At 39.6% G+C, this 16,204-nt stretch overlaps 1 protein-coding gene across 1 annotated transcript in view; it reads left to right on the top strand.

Annotated features, from left to right (window-relative positions):
* Positions 1-16,204, top strand: part of ITGA1 (integrin subunit alpha 1) — a 172,425-nt gene that overhangs the window by 80,126 nt on the left and 76,095 nt on the right. Inside the window, exon 7 of the mRNA XM_055554969.1 lies at positions 12,495-12,643. Within this exon, the coding sequence (XP_055410944.1) occupies positions 12,495-12,643 (149 nt within the window). The remainder of the gene's footprint in view (positions 1-12,494; positions 12,644-16,204) is intronic.

The raw sequence follows: 16,204 nt of genomic DNA, 5'->3' as shown, positions 1-16,204 counted from the left end.
TCATTCCTTTGTTTGGCGGTTTCTCCTGAGGGTTTACTGTGTACCAGGCTCTGTGTGAGGGCTTGGATAATCATGGAAAAATAGACAGACATGGCCACTGCCTTCGTGGAGCTTCTGTATAACAATGTTTCTCCAAGTGTGGCTCATGGAATTCCCACTTCTGAATCCCAGAGGTACTTGGATTGTACCCCAGACTTTAAGAATCAGAATGTCTGAGAGTGAGGCTACAGAGCCTACAGTTTAAGTAAGCAACCCACATAATTTTTAACAGGTTAAAGTTGAGAAACCATGGACTAATGAATTATTGTGTCGATATGTGAGGTGTGTGTGTCTGTGCTTACTGCATGCTCCAGATTACAGGGACCTCAAGACTGAAGCCTTTATATCTCTTTTTATCCTTGTCAGTGGTCAGCCCAGTGCTTTGCTGGGCTTTTTTAGTGGCCCTTTACTGAGCACCTGTTGAATAAGTGTGTGTATCATACTGAATGCATTTTTGCATTTTTCTGTGATAGATGAACATTTAATGAGACTTTTTCATTAGCTGGCATTTTAATAGTCTTCTAAGTATATTATTTATATGTTGGGTTTTTGTGTTTATACTTCAGTGATTTCTAATCTTTATCTATGTTGGCTTAAGCTGTATTAATGACTAGTTTCATAAGTAATTCTCTAAACAAAAGGGTTTGAGAAGGACATTCACTAAGCCATCACTTTTGCCAAAATCTATTTAATAGGGTTTTAAGTACAACATTGGAGAAGGCAATGGCACCCCACTCCAGTACTCTTGCCTGGAAAATCCTATGGACGGTGGAGCCTGGTAGGCTGCAGTCCATGGGGTCGCTAAGATTCGGACACGACTGAGTGACTTCACTTTCACTTTAAGTACAACATATTTAAATGTTCTTTAAAGTTTGATCTTCCTTTAGTGCAGTCAGATAAGAAATTCATTCATAGTGATTTAAAAAGATACTTTCATTTCAAAGAAATGTATACTAAAAAGTATGCTTTTCTTTCATGTGGTCTTACAGTAATTCTCTCTAAAAACATTAACAATTTACTTTAACAATCATTTTTTTCTCCTGGTTGGTTGCTAACATAATTTAAATAGATTTTTTTTTTACTTTAGTTTTTTTTTTCCTTTTCATTTGAAGCACCCAATCCTGCCCTAAGATTCACAGAATTAGCTTCTGAAATTTTCCTTCGCCCTTACTTAGCCTCCCTATCTCTCCATTCCTGAAAGGGGCAGCTGCAAAAATGAAATTTGAGAGGTATTACCCAGAAGAAGTTGCAAAACTGAAAAGTTAAGAGCTAGATACGGGACTCAGACTCCTCATCCATATCAAGGGTATAAAGGCACTAAGAATAGAGTTGGCCAAATTTGTGAAGAGGGTTTCTCTATAGAAAGAGCCTGGTGAGAAAGGCTTTGGTGGGATCATACAGTGAGCTTGGGGAAGCCGGGACACAATTGCTGCGTGCCTGACTCCTACACTAAAGGGCGAGATAGCTGTCTGGCTGCTGACAAGCAAGTCACGATGCTAGGATTGGCCTCACACCTAAAGTTGTCAGTACAAAGAACGTATGTTTCTCATAGCTTGTCATGGAGTCCTGTTTGCTCCTGTCCATAGAATCGTCTGGAAGTGAGTGGAAGCCTCTGCACAGAACAGCTGACACTATCCCCAATCCCTAGGGATCACGGTAGTGAGATGCGTTCACTCAGGCGAGGATGCAGGTGAAGGGAGATCTCCAAAGAGCCCACTAAAAAGGTAATACCTGTTATTAGAACCTGGTCCACCTTGGATCGGCACCAGTAGAATTTTGGTGCCCTTTATTTATTTATCTTCCCTCCCTCTGTCCATGAATTTACAGTTAGCAATCTAAGGGGCAGGAGCAGAGAAACAAAGAAACAGCCAGTCATGCCCCTTCCTCAACTACATGCGTCTCTCCTCCCTTAAAAGGAGGAGGAGAGAAGATTTAATTGAGTACAGCTGATTAACAATGTTGTGACAGTTTCAGGTACACGGCAAAAGGACCCAGTCATACATATACACGTATCCATTCTCCTCAGGCCATTTGATCATTTTTTACTTACAAATACAGCAATTTCATGTTGTACAGCCTAAATTAAAATATAGAGCTTTTTTAAAAAAACAGATATTTTAAAACTAAAAATAAGAAAAGACATAAGACATTTATCTTTCCATCCAGTGAGAGTAGAAGAATTTAACCCTAAATAAGTTTTACAGGGATCATGGGCCCCCCAAAATTTACATTCTAATTATACCCTGTGAGTTCCTGTTTGTTATATTAATTACAGTTATTCACTTGATCAAGGTCAAGTATTATGGCCTACTTTCTGCAGTCATAGATTTTTCATGTAGCAATTGCAGTTATTGGAATGTAGTCTCAAAGATATGAACCATTTCTGGAAGTAATTTTCTCCTCCACAAAAAAAAAGGAAGGAAGGAAGGAAGGAAGGGAGGGAGGAAAATAAATTTTAAAACTTGTGTTAAAGTTTCCATATGACAATTAGTATACATTAGGAAAATGCAATGCAAATGACAAAAACATCAACCCTAAATAGTTACTCAAAATTTCTCCCGTGTCTCTGTGTGGTCCCATTAAGACTTTTGCAAACATAGTCAAGGAACTTTTGCAAACCAAATTTTTATCCAAGACAGAGTAAAGGCTATAAAATCACCTTTTAAAAAACCACCTATAAAAACAAACCTGAAGCACTCACTCTGAGCTTGCAATAAAAGATATGATGGTATAAACATTATGGAGGTCTTATTGATCCTCAATACCTAAACATAACATTGCTTTTAATAATAAATGAGAATGATATAAATATGCCATATACAAGTGCATTACCCTAAATAAAACCAGTAAATTGTGAGGCTTGATATAAAAGTGAAATATACTAATGGAACAATGTCTAGATTGTTCCCATCAAGAGTGTAGCATGACATTAAACCAGGCAAAATGAAAGGGGGAAATTAATTAAATTTTAGGAATATTATTTATCTTTCTTTTTACTACACATTTTATGGCCATTTCCTAGGAGCCTTAAATCTGAGGGCTGATGCATTGTTTTGAGGTCTGAGAAGGCTGTCTGAGGCGTGCAGCCAAACCCTGGTCTATCAGGTTGTGTGGTGAATGAGGTGAATCTCCTTCTCTAGCCTCCTTGTCTCTGTTGTCCCCTATCTCCATCCATCACTCATCTGAATTACTCTTCCCATGTAAAGTTCAGATCATGACATTTCCTTGGATAAAAATCTCCTATCTCTGTCTGCTGAATAATACTCAAGCTCTCCAGTGAATTATAAATCACCTGTCACCTATTGCTGTGCACTGCCTCCTTCTCTTCTTGCCCTGCAGTCACTCCTGCCTTGGCCTTCCCTAAACACATTGCTCTGTGTTCACAGGATTCTCTCTGCCTGGAAAGCCCTTCTCCACCCCAGTCCCCACGTGCTAGGCGAACTTCTGAGACTCAATTCAAATATGACTTTCCCGATGGCTATTCCCCCAAAAAGTCCCTTCCCCTACACATCCCCACAGCATTTGCGCACCATTAATCAACTGCTCTCATCACTCAGAAGCATTGCTTTTTGTTTCATGATTCCATCTCTCCTGGTGGAATGTGAATTCCACAATGACAGTGTTGTGCGTTAATCCTTCTATTTATAGAATACAGTTCAGAGTGTGTGTGTTGCCTAGCAAATAGGAGGCAAGTCATTTATGTTGGAAAAATGTAATTTCTGGAATTTTTAAATTTCTCTTTGTGTTAAAAATCATTATTGTAGTGACCACCATTTCTCACTCTCCCACTCAGCTTCATGAAGTCATCGAGCTAGAAGAAACTTGATTGTGGGGACTCTCCCCTGCCAAGACACTTCTCTATATTATGTTTTTGTTGTTGTTCAGATGCTCAGTCATGTCCAACTTTTTGTGACCCCATGGACTGCAGCACGCCAGGCTACCCTGTCTTCACCATCTCCCAGAGCTTGCTCAAACTCATGTTCATTGAGTCGGTGATGCCATCCAACCATCTCATCCTCTGTCATCCCCTTCTCCTCCTGCCTTCAACCTTTCCCAGCATCAGGGTCTTTTCTATGAGTCACTCTTTGCATTAGGTGGCCAAAGTATTGGAACTTCAGCTTCAGCATCAGTCCTTCCAATGAATATTTAGGACTGATTTCCTTTAGGATTGACTGGTATGATCTCCTTGCTGTCCAAGGAACTCTCAAGAGTCTTCTCCAATACCACAGTTCAAAAGCATCAGTTCTTCGGCACTCAACTTTCTTCATGGTCCAACTCTCACATTCATACATGACTACTGGGAAAACCATAGCTTTGACTAGATGGGCCTTTGTTGGCAAAGTAATGTCTCTCTTTTTTAATATGCTGTCTAGGTTGGTCATAGCTTTTCTTCCAAGGAGCAAGCGTCTTTTAATTTCATGGCTGCAGTTGCCATCTGCAGTGATTTTGGAGCCCAAGAAAATAAAGTCTGTCAGTGTTTCCATTGTTTTCCCATCTATTTGCCATGAAGTGATGGGACCAGATGCCATGATCTTTGTTTTTTGAATATTCAGTTTTAAGCCAGCTTTTTATCTCTCCTTTTTCACTTTCATCAAGAGGCTCTTTAGTTCTTCTTCACTTTCTGCTATAAGGGTGGTGTTATCTGCATATCTGAGGTTATTGATATTTCTCCCTGCAGTCTTGATTCCAGCTTTGCTTCATCCAGCCCAGTATTTTGCATGATGTACTCTGCATATAAGTTAAATAAACAGAGTGACAATATACAGCCTTGACATACTCCTTTCCCAATTTGGAACCAGTCTATTGGTGTTCCATGTCTGATTCTAACTGTTGCTTTTTGTCCTGCATACAGGTTTCTCAGGAAGTAGGTAAGGTGGTCTGGTATTCCCATCTCTAAGAATTTTCCAAAGTTTGTTGTGATCCACACAGTATAAGGCTTTTGCATAGTCAATGAAGCAGATGTTTTTCTGGAATTCTCTTGCTTTTTCAATGATCCAGTGAATGTTGGCAATTTGATCTCTGGTTCCTCTGCCTTTTCTAAATCCAGCTTGAATATCTAGGAGTTCTTGGTTCACATACTGTTGAAGCCTGGCTTGGAGAATTTTGAGCATTACTTTGCTATCATGTGAAATGAGTACAATTGTGTGATAGTTTGAATATTCTTTGAACATTGTATTTTAGGCTTTTCTTTTCAGGTGTTCAACACATGTAGCCCCATTCACTTCTGGTCTCAATTTCTCCCATAGTCTTCCCCCTCTTAACACCTTCCAGCCTCATATTTTTGAGTATGAGTCAATTTCATTGCATCACCTTCCGTCAAGCAAGAGACCAACTAAAGACCTATCGTATACCAACTTTATTGTGTTTCTGAGAATACATTTCATTTACCTGTGAGCCAGTCCTGTTCATATGCCTCTCCGTAGAGACAAAGGTTAAGCCCAGTTTCAGTTAACATGGTCTCAGAATGGTTTGTGTTGACAGTTAACTTGAATTCATACTCTAATTAATTACAGTAGAAGCATGTTGTAAGGAGAAGGCAATGGCACCCCACTCCAGTACTCTTGCCTGGAAAATCCCACGGACGGAGGAGCCTGGTAGGCTGCAGTCCATGGGGTCGCTAAGAGTCGGACATGACTGAGCGACTTCACTTTCACTTTTCACTTTCATGCACTGGAGAAGGAAATGGCAACCCACTCCAGTGCTCTTGCCTGGAGAATCCCAGAGATGGTGGAGCCTGGTGGGCTGCCGTCTATGGGGTCGCACAGAGTCGGACACAACTGAAGTGACTTAGCAGCAGCAGCAGCGTGTTGTAAGGCAGGGCTTTTGCACTGTAGTTCGGTAAAAAAAACATAAAATGACCAGACCCAAAGACTGAGGACTTATTATGTAAAGCAGTTGTACATCCTACAAACACACAGAAAACTTTATGGTGCTTCCCTGTCATTATTCCCCTAAAGAGGCCATTGATTGGATAGTATTAACTGTTGAATGAAAGCCCAGAAACTAAACTCATGCTGGGCATTACAATTTAGGCACTGGTGTTACAACTCTAACTTAACAATACAAAGTCATGGTAGAATTCTAAAGAAGGCGATAATTCCATTCCTTCATAACTCCTTGAAGTAGTATATATAATAACTACTTTAAACATGTCTCTTTCTTAAACTCTCTTGTCATTCTTTTGTGACCTTTTATGAGGAAAAAAAAATAGTAATTTTTGTGATTTCTAACAGCATCATTCCTTCCATATTCCTCACATTCACTTCCCTCCTTGCTTTACTCTTAAAAAGAAAGGAAGCCATTTGGATAATTCATTTTAATTCAGCAGATATTTACAAAGTATCTTATTGATCAATTATTATGCTAGGTGTATAGCAATATAAATAACAAACTCTAAAACTTTGTCCCTAATCCTGAAAAACTTCCAACTTAAAGTCAAGGCCTATATTTGGAAAACTGCAATGCATGACTGTTTGCCAAGTCACTTCAGTCATGTCCAACTCTTTGTGACCCCATGGACTGTGGCCCACCAAGCTCCTCTGCCCATGGAATTTCCCAGGCAAGAATACTGGAGTGGGTTGCCATCTCCTTCTCCAGGGGATCTTCCCAACCCAGGGATTGAACCTGCATCTCTTATGTCTACCTGCATTGGCAGGTGAGTTCCTTACTGCTAGCACCACCGGGGAAGCAATCCATGACAGTGTGACATAAATATAACAGGCATGAATGAAGCAGAACAATGAATTGATCTTTATAAGCAGGTAACTCACAATTTGAATAAAATCATATTTTCCAAGCTATGCTGTTTGAGGTGTGGAACATGTTCCACATAAAAAATAAATTCCCTTAATTAATAATAAAATACATCAGGTCTTCCAATTTGTGATTCACAATGCCTATTTTCATATTAAAGACTCTGAGAGCACTTTCAGAGTAATCCACTTTTGAGTCAGTGCAGAGCAATTCAGGAGTAAGGGAAAGCCTTGCTCTTTTGTATTATTTGAAATGTGTGGCCTTTTTTACTTACAACAGAGGGAGGCAGACAGACAGAAAAACTGTTAAACTTTGTTTTAATGATTGCTTTCTGAAAGTGTGTGATTATGGACTTTTAAAAAAATTATACCTAGCAACTTAGAAAGTTAGTATTCCCTGGAAAAGGAGGGTAAGGAGACATCAGTTTGGGGTTTATCTGAAACATGAATGTAAAATTTATGCTGAAGTGGGAGGTCCTAAGTGTTCCTCTTCCTCATGTAGCAGGATTCTCAGCCAGTTGTGTGCCTAGTTTATGCTATAATGAATCAGCTTGCAATTATAACTACTTAATCAAAAAGTTCAAACTATATTTCCCCAGGAGCTAAATGTGTCCCTGACAGTTGTCTCTGAACAGTAACTGTTCCTCTATTGTTACTCATCTCTCACTTTGTAAGAGTGTATTTTTGGGGCTTCCCTGGCAGTCCAGTGGTTAAAACTTCACCTTCCAATGCAGGGGGTGTGGGTTTGATCCCTTAGTGGGGACCTAAGATCCGCCATACCTAGCAGCCAAAAAAGAACCTCACAGAAAACAGGGCAATGTTGTAACAGATTCAATAAAGACTTTAAAAATGGTCCATATCAAAAATCTTTTTTAAAAAGAGTCTAATTTTACTATCTTCTCCCACTTATCTTATACTGATGCCATAAGCTACTCTTCCCATTCTCCCTTAAAGAAGGCCCACAGCTAACCCAGTTGTGCCTTTTAGCTGCTATCTCTGCCTACATTTTTTCATTTAGTAAGAATGCCTAGAATCGTTCTCTCTTTACTACTCCTCTCCAGTTCTCTGCTTAGCTCCACCCTCTGGGTCTTTGTACCATTCCAATACAATTGGCTGCTTCAAGTCAAATATGATGACTATTGGTTTTTTTTATCTTTTTCTCAATTTCTGAAATGATTTAAATGTCTTTAATGATCATCCTTGACAGATTTTCCAGGCTCAAGACTGCTTTGCTTTCTCCCATTCTACTTTTATAACTAGCTGTCTGTTCTTGACCTGGGCAACTTGTTTAGGAAGCTGGATCCTCCTTCCTCCCTGAGGGCTGACCTGTGAGACAATAAATGTGCTTGTGATTCTCTCGTCTATTCATTCCCTCACCATGTGTGTTCATCACTTTTTCTCTCATTATTTAATTCTCATATTTATTTGACTTGGTTATATATGCACATCTACCCATTATGCTAGCACAGATCTGTTTCACCTGCATTAAATTTATAAACTAAGCTGGGACTTAAATTGCTCCTATTAAAGTGAGTCTCACACAAAGCATTACGTACGTTTAGTGATGTGACTATTTTCCTGTGATGAAAATTAATAAATGGCACCCTTTTCTGAGGAAAACACAGCAGAAACCTTATTCTGTCTGATTCCTAAGAAAATAAGAACCCCTGTGTCAGCCAGGGACCTACACAGAATGTCATTCTCCTGAGATGTGAGTTCCCACTGCCCACTCTTCTAATTTCCCACGCTTCTTCATATCTCTCTTTTTCTGCTTATCATTATTTCCCTCCTATCTCAGTTTTCTACTTGCCTGTGTGAAGTGGTACACTCATCTAGTAAGAATGCATGAGGGTCAACTGTAAGCAAAGCAAAATAGTGGTCCAGGATAAGCGAATACCAACAGCTATGATGCAGTCCTGCTCTTTACCCCCGCCTGCCCCTTCCGAACTTATAATGTCGTTGAGAGATAAAGCATGTGTACAAAAGCTGAGAAGAATGCAGTGCTCACAGGAGCAGCACAGACAAGTTTGCTTCAGAGTTTGGAGAAAGGGAAGATCACTATGGACTCTATTGGCAACTTGGTGGACAAAGTTGCATAGAAAGTGAAACTTGAATCTTACCAAATGGGTAGGACTTAGCTTAGTTGCAGGGATAAGAAAGGGCATTTGGTCTGGGTAGAGTCCTGAAGATGAGGATGATGAGAGAAGGTAAGGCCAGATGGTTGGGTGGCTGAAACTCAGGGGGTGGAAAACTGAATTTTAACCTATAGGCCTAGTATTTCAAGAAACAGCTTGAAGTTGTATCTATTTTCTATTTTAATTAGAATTACAGTTCTCTTTTAAAGTATATTTCAAAGTCATTGATGTAGGCAATGAAGAGTTATTGGAGTTTTTTAATAAGGAAAGCATGTGATAGAAGCAGACTCTTAATACAGTTTATCTACTATCACTATGTAGAAGGATTCGAAGACAGTGGAAATGGAGGGAAGGAGATCAGCAGTGCAGAGATCATGATTGCCATGGTCCAGGTTCAAGACAGTCAGTGATGTCTGGCCAGGGCTGAAGAAAGAATGCAGAAGTGTAGATAATAACTGCCTTAGATCCAATCGCCCAGACGCAAACTCTGCGAGCAGGAGTCAAGTGATAGCAGTTTACAAAGGAAGTGCTTCCAAAAGAAAATAGGAAGTGATTTGGGGGAGCAAAACAGAGCAGCCGTGGAGCGCAAGCAAGCATGTGGCTTCAGGTGAAGCTGAGGCCTCAGCTGGGTCTGGAAGGGGCTCCAGGTTAAGTCAAGGGGCCGATCCTGCATTGGCTGCACTCAGGCCTTGCCTGTGGAGCAGGGCAAGGGATGAGGAGGGAGAAAAGTCCAGACACTGCTGACTCTTGGAACCTTTGGGGCAAAGCAGCTCTAGCATTCCAAGGACAGTCATCTGATGAAAGCCTCGGGTACAGCTGTGAGAAGCAAAGTGTACTCAAAGGGTGAGGGAATGAGCCTTTACGAGTTCTCTTATATCCCAACATTTACAAAAGAATGAGCTTATAAAAGTGAGATATATGTTAAGTAGACAGAGATCGATAGATAGATATGATAGATATAAGACATAAAACATTGATATCTGACTTACCAAGATGTTATATTTTCCCAATTCTCCCTAATAATCCAACAGTTTATAGTATGTTCTCTAAGATATGAAAAGTGTGTTGTAAATGTAAAATGTTACATCATAAAGCAGCCTTATTATTTGGTATGATTTCCTTCTCTTCTCACGTGAACTCCTCCCCATGTGTAAAGGAGATGCCGTCTTTTTCCTGAGGAGTTAGCATCTTATCACCAGAATTTGACTGAAGGGAGCACACTCACTATTAAAAAGTACTAGGATTGTTGGGCAGTGCTGTGTGCAACCTCATTTGGGATTCATGAGCAAAACTTTAAAGTGAAACCAGTCTGCGAGGTATGTGGTTTTTGCCTAACAGCATTCAGTGTCATAGGATCACTCACAGAGGAGATATTTGGACTTAACCACAGTTGGAAGTTAGCCAAATTAGTTAATGCAGGGGAAAAGAGGTTAAAGGAGATAAATGTTTGCAAGTAAATGATTATGGTGATGGATCATGGAATCTAGGTTGGATACAAAAAAAAAAAAAAGTAACATATGAATTAATTGGAAGTCTTAATGTGGTCAAGGAATTGATGAATTAGATATACCAGGTAAATAAGCCAAAGTTAATGGTCAGAGAGAAGAACACTTGACATTGAGATTGAGGTGCTGCAATTTTTCCAGATGACAAGGTCAAGGCGAAGACCTTGGAAGCAGATGACATAGGTGAGCTAGAGGAAAAGATTACTAAAGCCAAGGAAGTCAAATAAATAAGAGACTAGGGTGTTTGATAGAGTCATCCAAGTAGTAAAATATCTAAGAATAATAACAGGAGTGACAGTTTTCAAAGTTCTTTAGTCTCCTGCTTAATCAAATCTAAACAAAGAGAAGTAAAAACAAAAGCAACTCTGTAAGACGCCCTGAATGGATGAGCCATTAACTTCTATAGCAACACAGCACTGCCCAACTAAATCCTGGTACTTTTCAATACCTTCTGTTCACCATGGGGCCATAAATTAGGCACAATGATTATATCTAAATAACAAAATAACTTTACTTTTATTTACACTGAGCATTTATACACACAAAGACAATGGCAAACCTACATGGTTTTCCTTAGTAATTATTCAGTATTTCCCTGGATTCCTGGTTAAAAGCTGTTAGGGTCATTGGGAAAGTAATTTAAAATCTATTCAAAGGCTGGTGGCTCAGTGGTAAAGAACCCCCCGCCAATATAGAAGAGGTGGGTTCCATCCCTGATCCAGGATGATTCCACATACAGCAGAGCAACGAGACTCATGTTCCACATCCATTGAGCCTGTGCTCTGGAGCCTGGGAGCTGCAGCTACTGAAGCCCACACACCCTAGAGCCTGTGCTCCTCAACAGGAGAAGCCACCATTATAAGCCCGCACACCTCAATGAAGAGTAACCCGCGCCTATCACAACTAGAGAAAAGCCCTTGCAGCAATGAAGACCCAGCACAGTCAAAAATTTAAAAAAAAAAAAATTATTTTCAGGAAAAGACAGTCCTTTGGGTAAAGAATTCTCTGAGTCCATAATTTGGGGGTAGGAAGGTTAAACAAAGAGTAACTTCAGGCACAGTTCTTGATATAGGTTAGTTTATTTGGTTCACACCAACCTTCAAAGGAGGGTGCAGAAAAAGGATTAAGAAAATGGGCAAGGGGAAGTGAATCAGTTGCGCTTAACCTTCAGTCTTTTTACTTCATGGTGGCTTTGCAGTTAGCTGCTTGCACTACCCACCTGTGGGAAAGAAGGAATGAAAGGAGTATGGCAGTAAGAGAGAGAGAAGACAGGGAACAAGAAAGGGAAGGGCTAGTTTAGGAGCCATGAAGCTATAGCTGAGCTACTTGAAACAGGAAGCACACACGTGTCCTTGCCAAAAACATCCCTGATCATTCGTCCAACTTCATCTTGCTCCCCTCTTTCCTCCCAGCTTGGTCCAGACTCATTGGCTTTATTTCTGTTCTCAGAGCATCTACCTCTTTGCCATCTCAGTTTCTTCACAGGCGCAGTTCCTTTAGTGTGGACCCCATCCACCCTCACACTTGCCATCCAGGATGGGCCTCCACCCTCCTAGCACATATCTTTTAAGTCTCAAAAATCACTTCTGAAAGGGCTTCCCTGAGCCCCCATTTTAAATTACGCTTCTAGGTTATACTTGCCAGTAATAGCTTTTCTGTTAGTACAGCCTTTTTCACAGTTTGCAGTTGAACCTGTGTTTGAATAATTCTTGTGTTTAATCTCTCTCTCTCCCTATAGTTTAGAAGCTCCATGAAGGCAGAGACCATGTCAGTTTCATGTTCAATCCCAAAGCCTGCCAGAGTCGTTCAGTAAACACTGTTGAAGAGAGAAACCAATCATTTGAGAGGTTTATTAAAGCACTCTCATTTGTGTCCTTTGGGATATGAATATTCACAAATAGCAATGATTACTGCTGTCAAAGTAGAAGGATTTGTGTATTGGTAGAGTTTTAAACCCTTTGGAAAGACTAACTTGTAATATTACATTTGATCCATGTGTTTAAACTGAAGACAATTAAAATGAAAGTCAGCTAGATGGATAACACAGTGACTTGGTATTTCAGGTTGGAATTGTACAGTATGGAGAAAATGTAACTCATGAGTTCAACCTCAATAAGTACTCATCAACAGAAGAGGTGCTTGTTGCAGCAAAAAAAATAGTCCAGAGAGGTGGCCGGCAGACCATGACAGCTCTTGGAATAGACACAGCAAGGTATGTGTGTTCAGACACTCAGTTGTGTCCAACTATTTGCTGACTGTAGCCTGCCAGGCTCCTCTGTCTGTGGGATTCTCCAGGCAAGAATACTGGAGTGGGGTGCCATTTCCTTCAGGGGATCTTCCCAACCAGATCTCAGGGATTGAACCCTACTCTCAGGTCTCCTGCATTGCAGGCGGATTCTTTACCACTAGCACCACCTGGAAAGCCCACAGCAAGGTATATAGATTAAAAAATAATAATAATAAGCCAAAGTAAAAGACTGTGCAAAAATAACTGCTTACAGTCTAGTGCTTTGGAGTATTAATGGAACAATTATTAATACCTTAGTAATATTTAAAGCCACCTTGTTGAAATCAGATTCAACTGATTAGCTAATAATTATAGGATCAAATTTTCTATTTTACAATCTCACCATTCTTCTTATATTTCCTTTTACTCCAAGATTTTGATTGATGCAGAGCCAGTCCAAAAAATCACGTGGTCTACAGCATCACGTTCTTGGGGACCAAGATGTAATATTAGATAATATCTTTTCCCTTTATTCTCTGTTTTCAGCTTCTAGTAATCTCGGTATAAAAAATGGATTAAATTAATCCACTTCTATTCAGTATATGTATATACCATAATACATCTATAATTTTACAGCATTTCACAGATTTAAATTTACAGATGTAGGGTTGTTGAAGTTCTCAAATAAGTGTTTTTAAGAAGGCAAATTAAACGTCTTATTTGAAACATTTTCAGTGAAAAGGTTGAAAAGGGGAAAGGATTTCATCATTGGTACCCTCTCTTTTTCTTCCTCACTTTCCCCAAATTCCCTCTAATTGACATTCCTCCTTTCCTCCCTTCTGCAGTCTCCTCCATGGAGCGCACATAATCCATTCTGGCTGAGTTGCATTCTACAAGGATCTACAGAACTGTCCTTTCCTTACAGAGTAGAGCATCCTCTTTTCTGTATTTTTCCTGATCCCACTCAGCTCTTTTGCTTATTTCTCCCTCTTAATCACCATGAAAGCTTCTGAACAAAAACTAAACAGTACCAAAAGCACAGGAAATCTAATGAGCACTATGACTAATGTTAAGGATCCTTCTCTTAAGAGCCTTCAGCTTCTGGACTCTCACCCGCCTCTGAAAAGCCCATCCTCTCATTCCACCTGCCAGTTAAGATCCATGTTCTAAGAGGGCTAAAATGGTTAATATGGATACTCCAAAGACTGGATTGGATCTTCAAAAATTTTAACTTTCATGTTCCGCTTCAGACTTATAAATGTTAGAAAAGCATGTGGTTATAGTTAATATGGGGCCCTTGAGAAAAATAAGCACAAACAGATGGGGTAATTTTACATTTACCTGTCCATAGGACGCCAGTTTGCATGCACAGAAGTGCACATGTTTAGGTGTGCTGAATGCACATTCTTAAATAATTGACTAAATGTGGCTGTACATTCAAAGTAAATCAAAGTGTTCTTTGAAACTCTGAGCCTGTAGGGAGCTGTGTCCTCCAAAGGCAACCACTTAAGAATGAATATTCATCTTTGAAAACTCACTGATGAAATATTCTGACTGCATTTGCTCTTGCATAAATACCACTGTGAATACCATGTCCCTATATGGCTTTTGCCTCTGTGTTTTCACAGAGGGTCTAGCTGTGGGACATAGAGTTTATTGAGTTTTGTATATAAATAAAACTCCATCATGATATTGCTAAGTACTCTTCTTATACAATAGTTTTGCATGTTTAATTGTTCTTTATTCCTTTCAGGCAGGATCAGTTCAAACAGTATTTCTAAATATTTAGAATCCTTACTTTCATTTTCAGTGTTTCCTAGTTAAACATATTTTTGTGTCCCCTTATCCCTACCCCAAATTGTCTTTCTTTTCGTTGCTTCACATTATTTACTCATAAAACCTGGATTCTCCTGTCCCAAAGAAAGGGATTCTCCTGGGGTATATTAATGTATAAAGCCATGCAGACTGGTCAGTGCTTATTTTAAAGAGAGAAAAATGGATGGTGGTAAATGGGGATCAAACACAATTTGCAGGAGATATTTGAAACATAAAGGGTACACACATGAGCTCTGCCAGTGCTACCCATAGAAAGCCAGTCCTGGTTTCACAGCTACCCGATTTTCTTTAAGGAACGTCTTTTAATCATCGCCTTCAGCTGATGTTCATTCAGTTATGGCCTTGATCTTCAAGAGAGTCAGGAGATTTTGGCAATCTTCTAAGATAATGGTCCCCAACCTTTTCAGCACCAGGGACTGGTTTTGTGGAAAACAATTTTTCCACAGACTGGGCGGGAGGAGGATGGTTTCAGGATCCCTCAAGTGCATTACATTTATCGTACACCTGATTTCTGTTATTATATTAGCTCCACCTCGTATCATCAGGCATTTGATCCTCGAGGCTGGGGACACTGACTGAAAGGAATCAGAATTGTAAAAAGGATTGCTATCTCATCATATCCATGTCCAGATTTCATTTAAAGACTAGACTTTAACATCTATTTTCACCTTTGTACATAGAAAGAAGTAAAAAATCTGTTTGTCTGGTATAGAGGGCAGAGATACACAATTCCCCAGTGGTCAGTACTAAAAAAAAAAAAAAAAATAGCTTCTTTTTCTCTTTTGAAAATTGTAGGAAAAATTGAAAATTAAAAAAAATAGTACAACAAAATCCTATGTACACGTCAAACAAAATCACCAGTTCTTAACATCTTGTCATATTTGCTGTAAGTCCTTTTAAAGGGAAAACAAGCACAGATGAAATCGTTTTGCTCACATCACCAGAATCCTCTCTCCCTCCTCACAAGATACCCGCTACCGTGCATTTACTGTATATCTACAGTAGAACTAATGTTTACCGTGGCAAACCATTGGGAGGTTAAAACAAGAGGTGTTTCTTTGGTGTATTCCAAACTGCAGCTGTTTGTCCTCATGACCAAAGTAAAATATTTATCTTTCTGTTGTTTTCTTATTTTCTTTTGACCAAAGTAAAATATTTAAATAGACTATTCAGTACAATGATTGGTACATTTTATACCAAAATCTAAAAAAAAATATTATATGAAATCCATTCATTGTTTTAATCCTAAGTAAAGTGTACTCTTCTTGTGCAAGACTCCAGAGGGGAACGTGAAGTGAGTAAAAGAAATTAATAAAGGGAAAAATGTGCCTCTGTGTGTGTGTGTGTGTGTGTGCACGCAGAAGATACAAAACAAACAAAAATTGTCAGTTTCCCCTATCTTCCATCCCTTTCCATAAATACTTGTTGAATTAAATCAAAATTCCTTTTTTGAAGTTAGTGCAATGTTTCCTTTCTCTCCATACCACCTCCTCCTACCTCATCCCCAGCAGCCTTTGTCCTCAAACTTAATTCAGACCAAACCTTTCATAGCTAGCCAAACCCTTCTTGCTCCATGAACCCGACTCTGTCACTGACTCAGACCACAGCCATCTGCAGTCTAATTCCTATGTCTAAATTTTACCCCATATCCAAGCGCACTCTCAAGCACTCACAGCCATGTAGATACTCCGTTTTCTCCCACACCCACCC

The sequence above is a fragment of the Bubalus kerabau genome, chromosome 18 (assembly GCF_029407905.1).
Source record: "Bubalus kerabau isolate K-KA32 ecotype Philippines breed swamp buffalo chromosome 18, PCC_UOA_SB_1v2, whole genome shotgun sequence".
NCBI lineage: Eukaryota > Metazoa > Chordata > Mammalia > Artiodactyla > Bovidae > Bubalus > Bubalus kerabau.
Note: the sequence above shows the minus strand (reverse complement) of the source record. Positions and strands in the feature narration are given on the sequence as shown.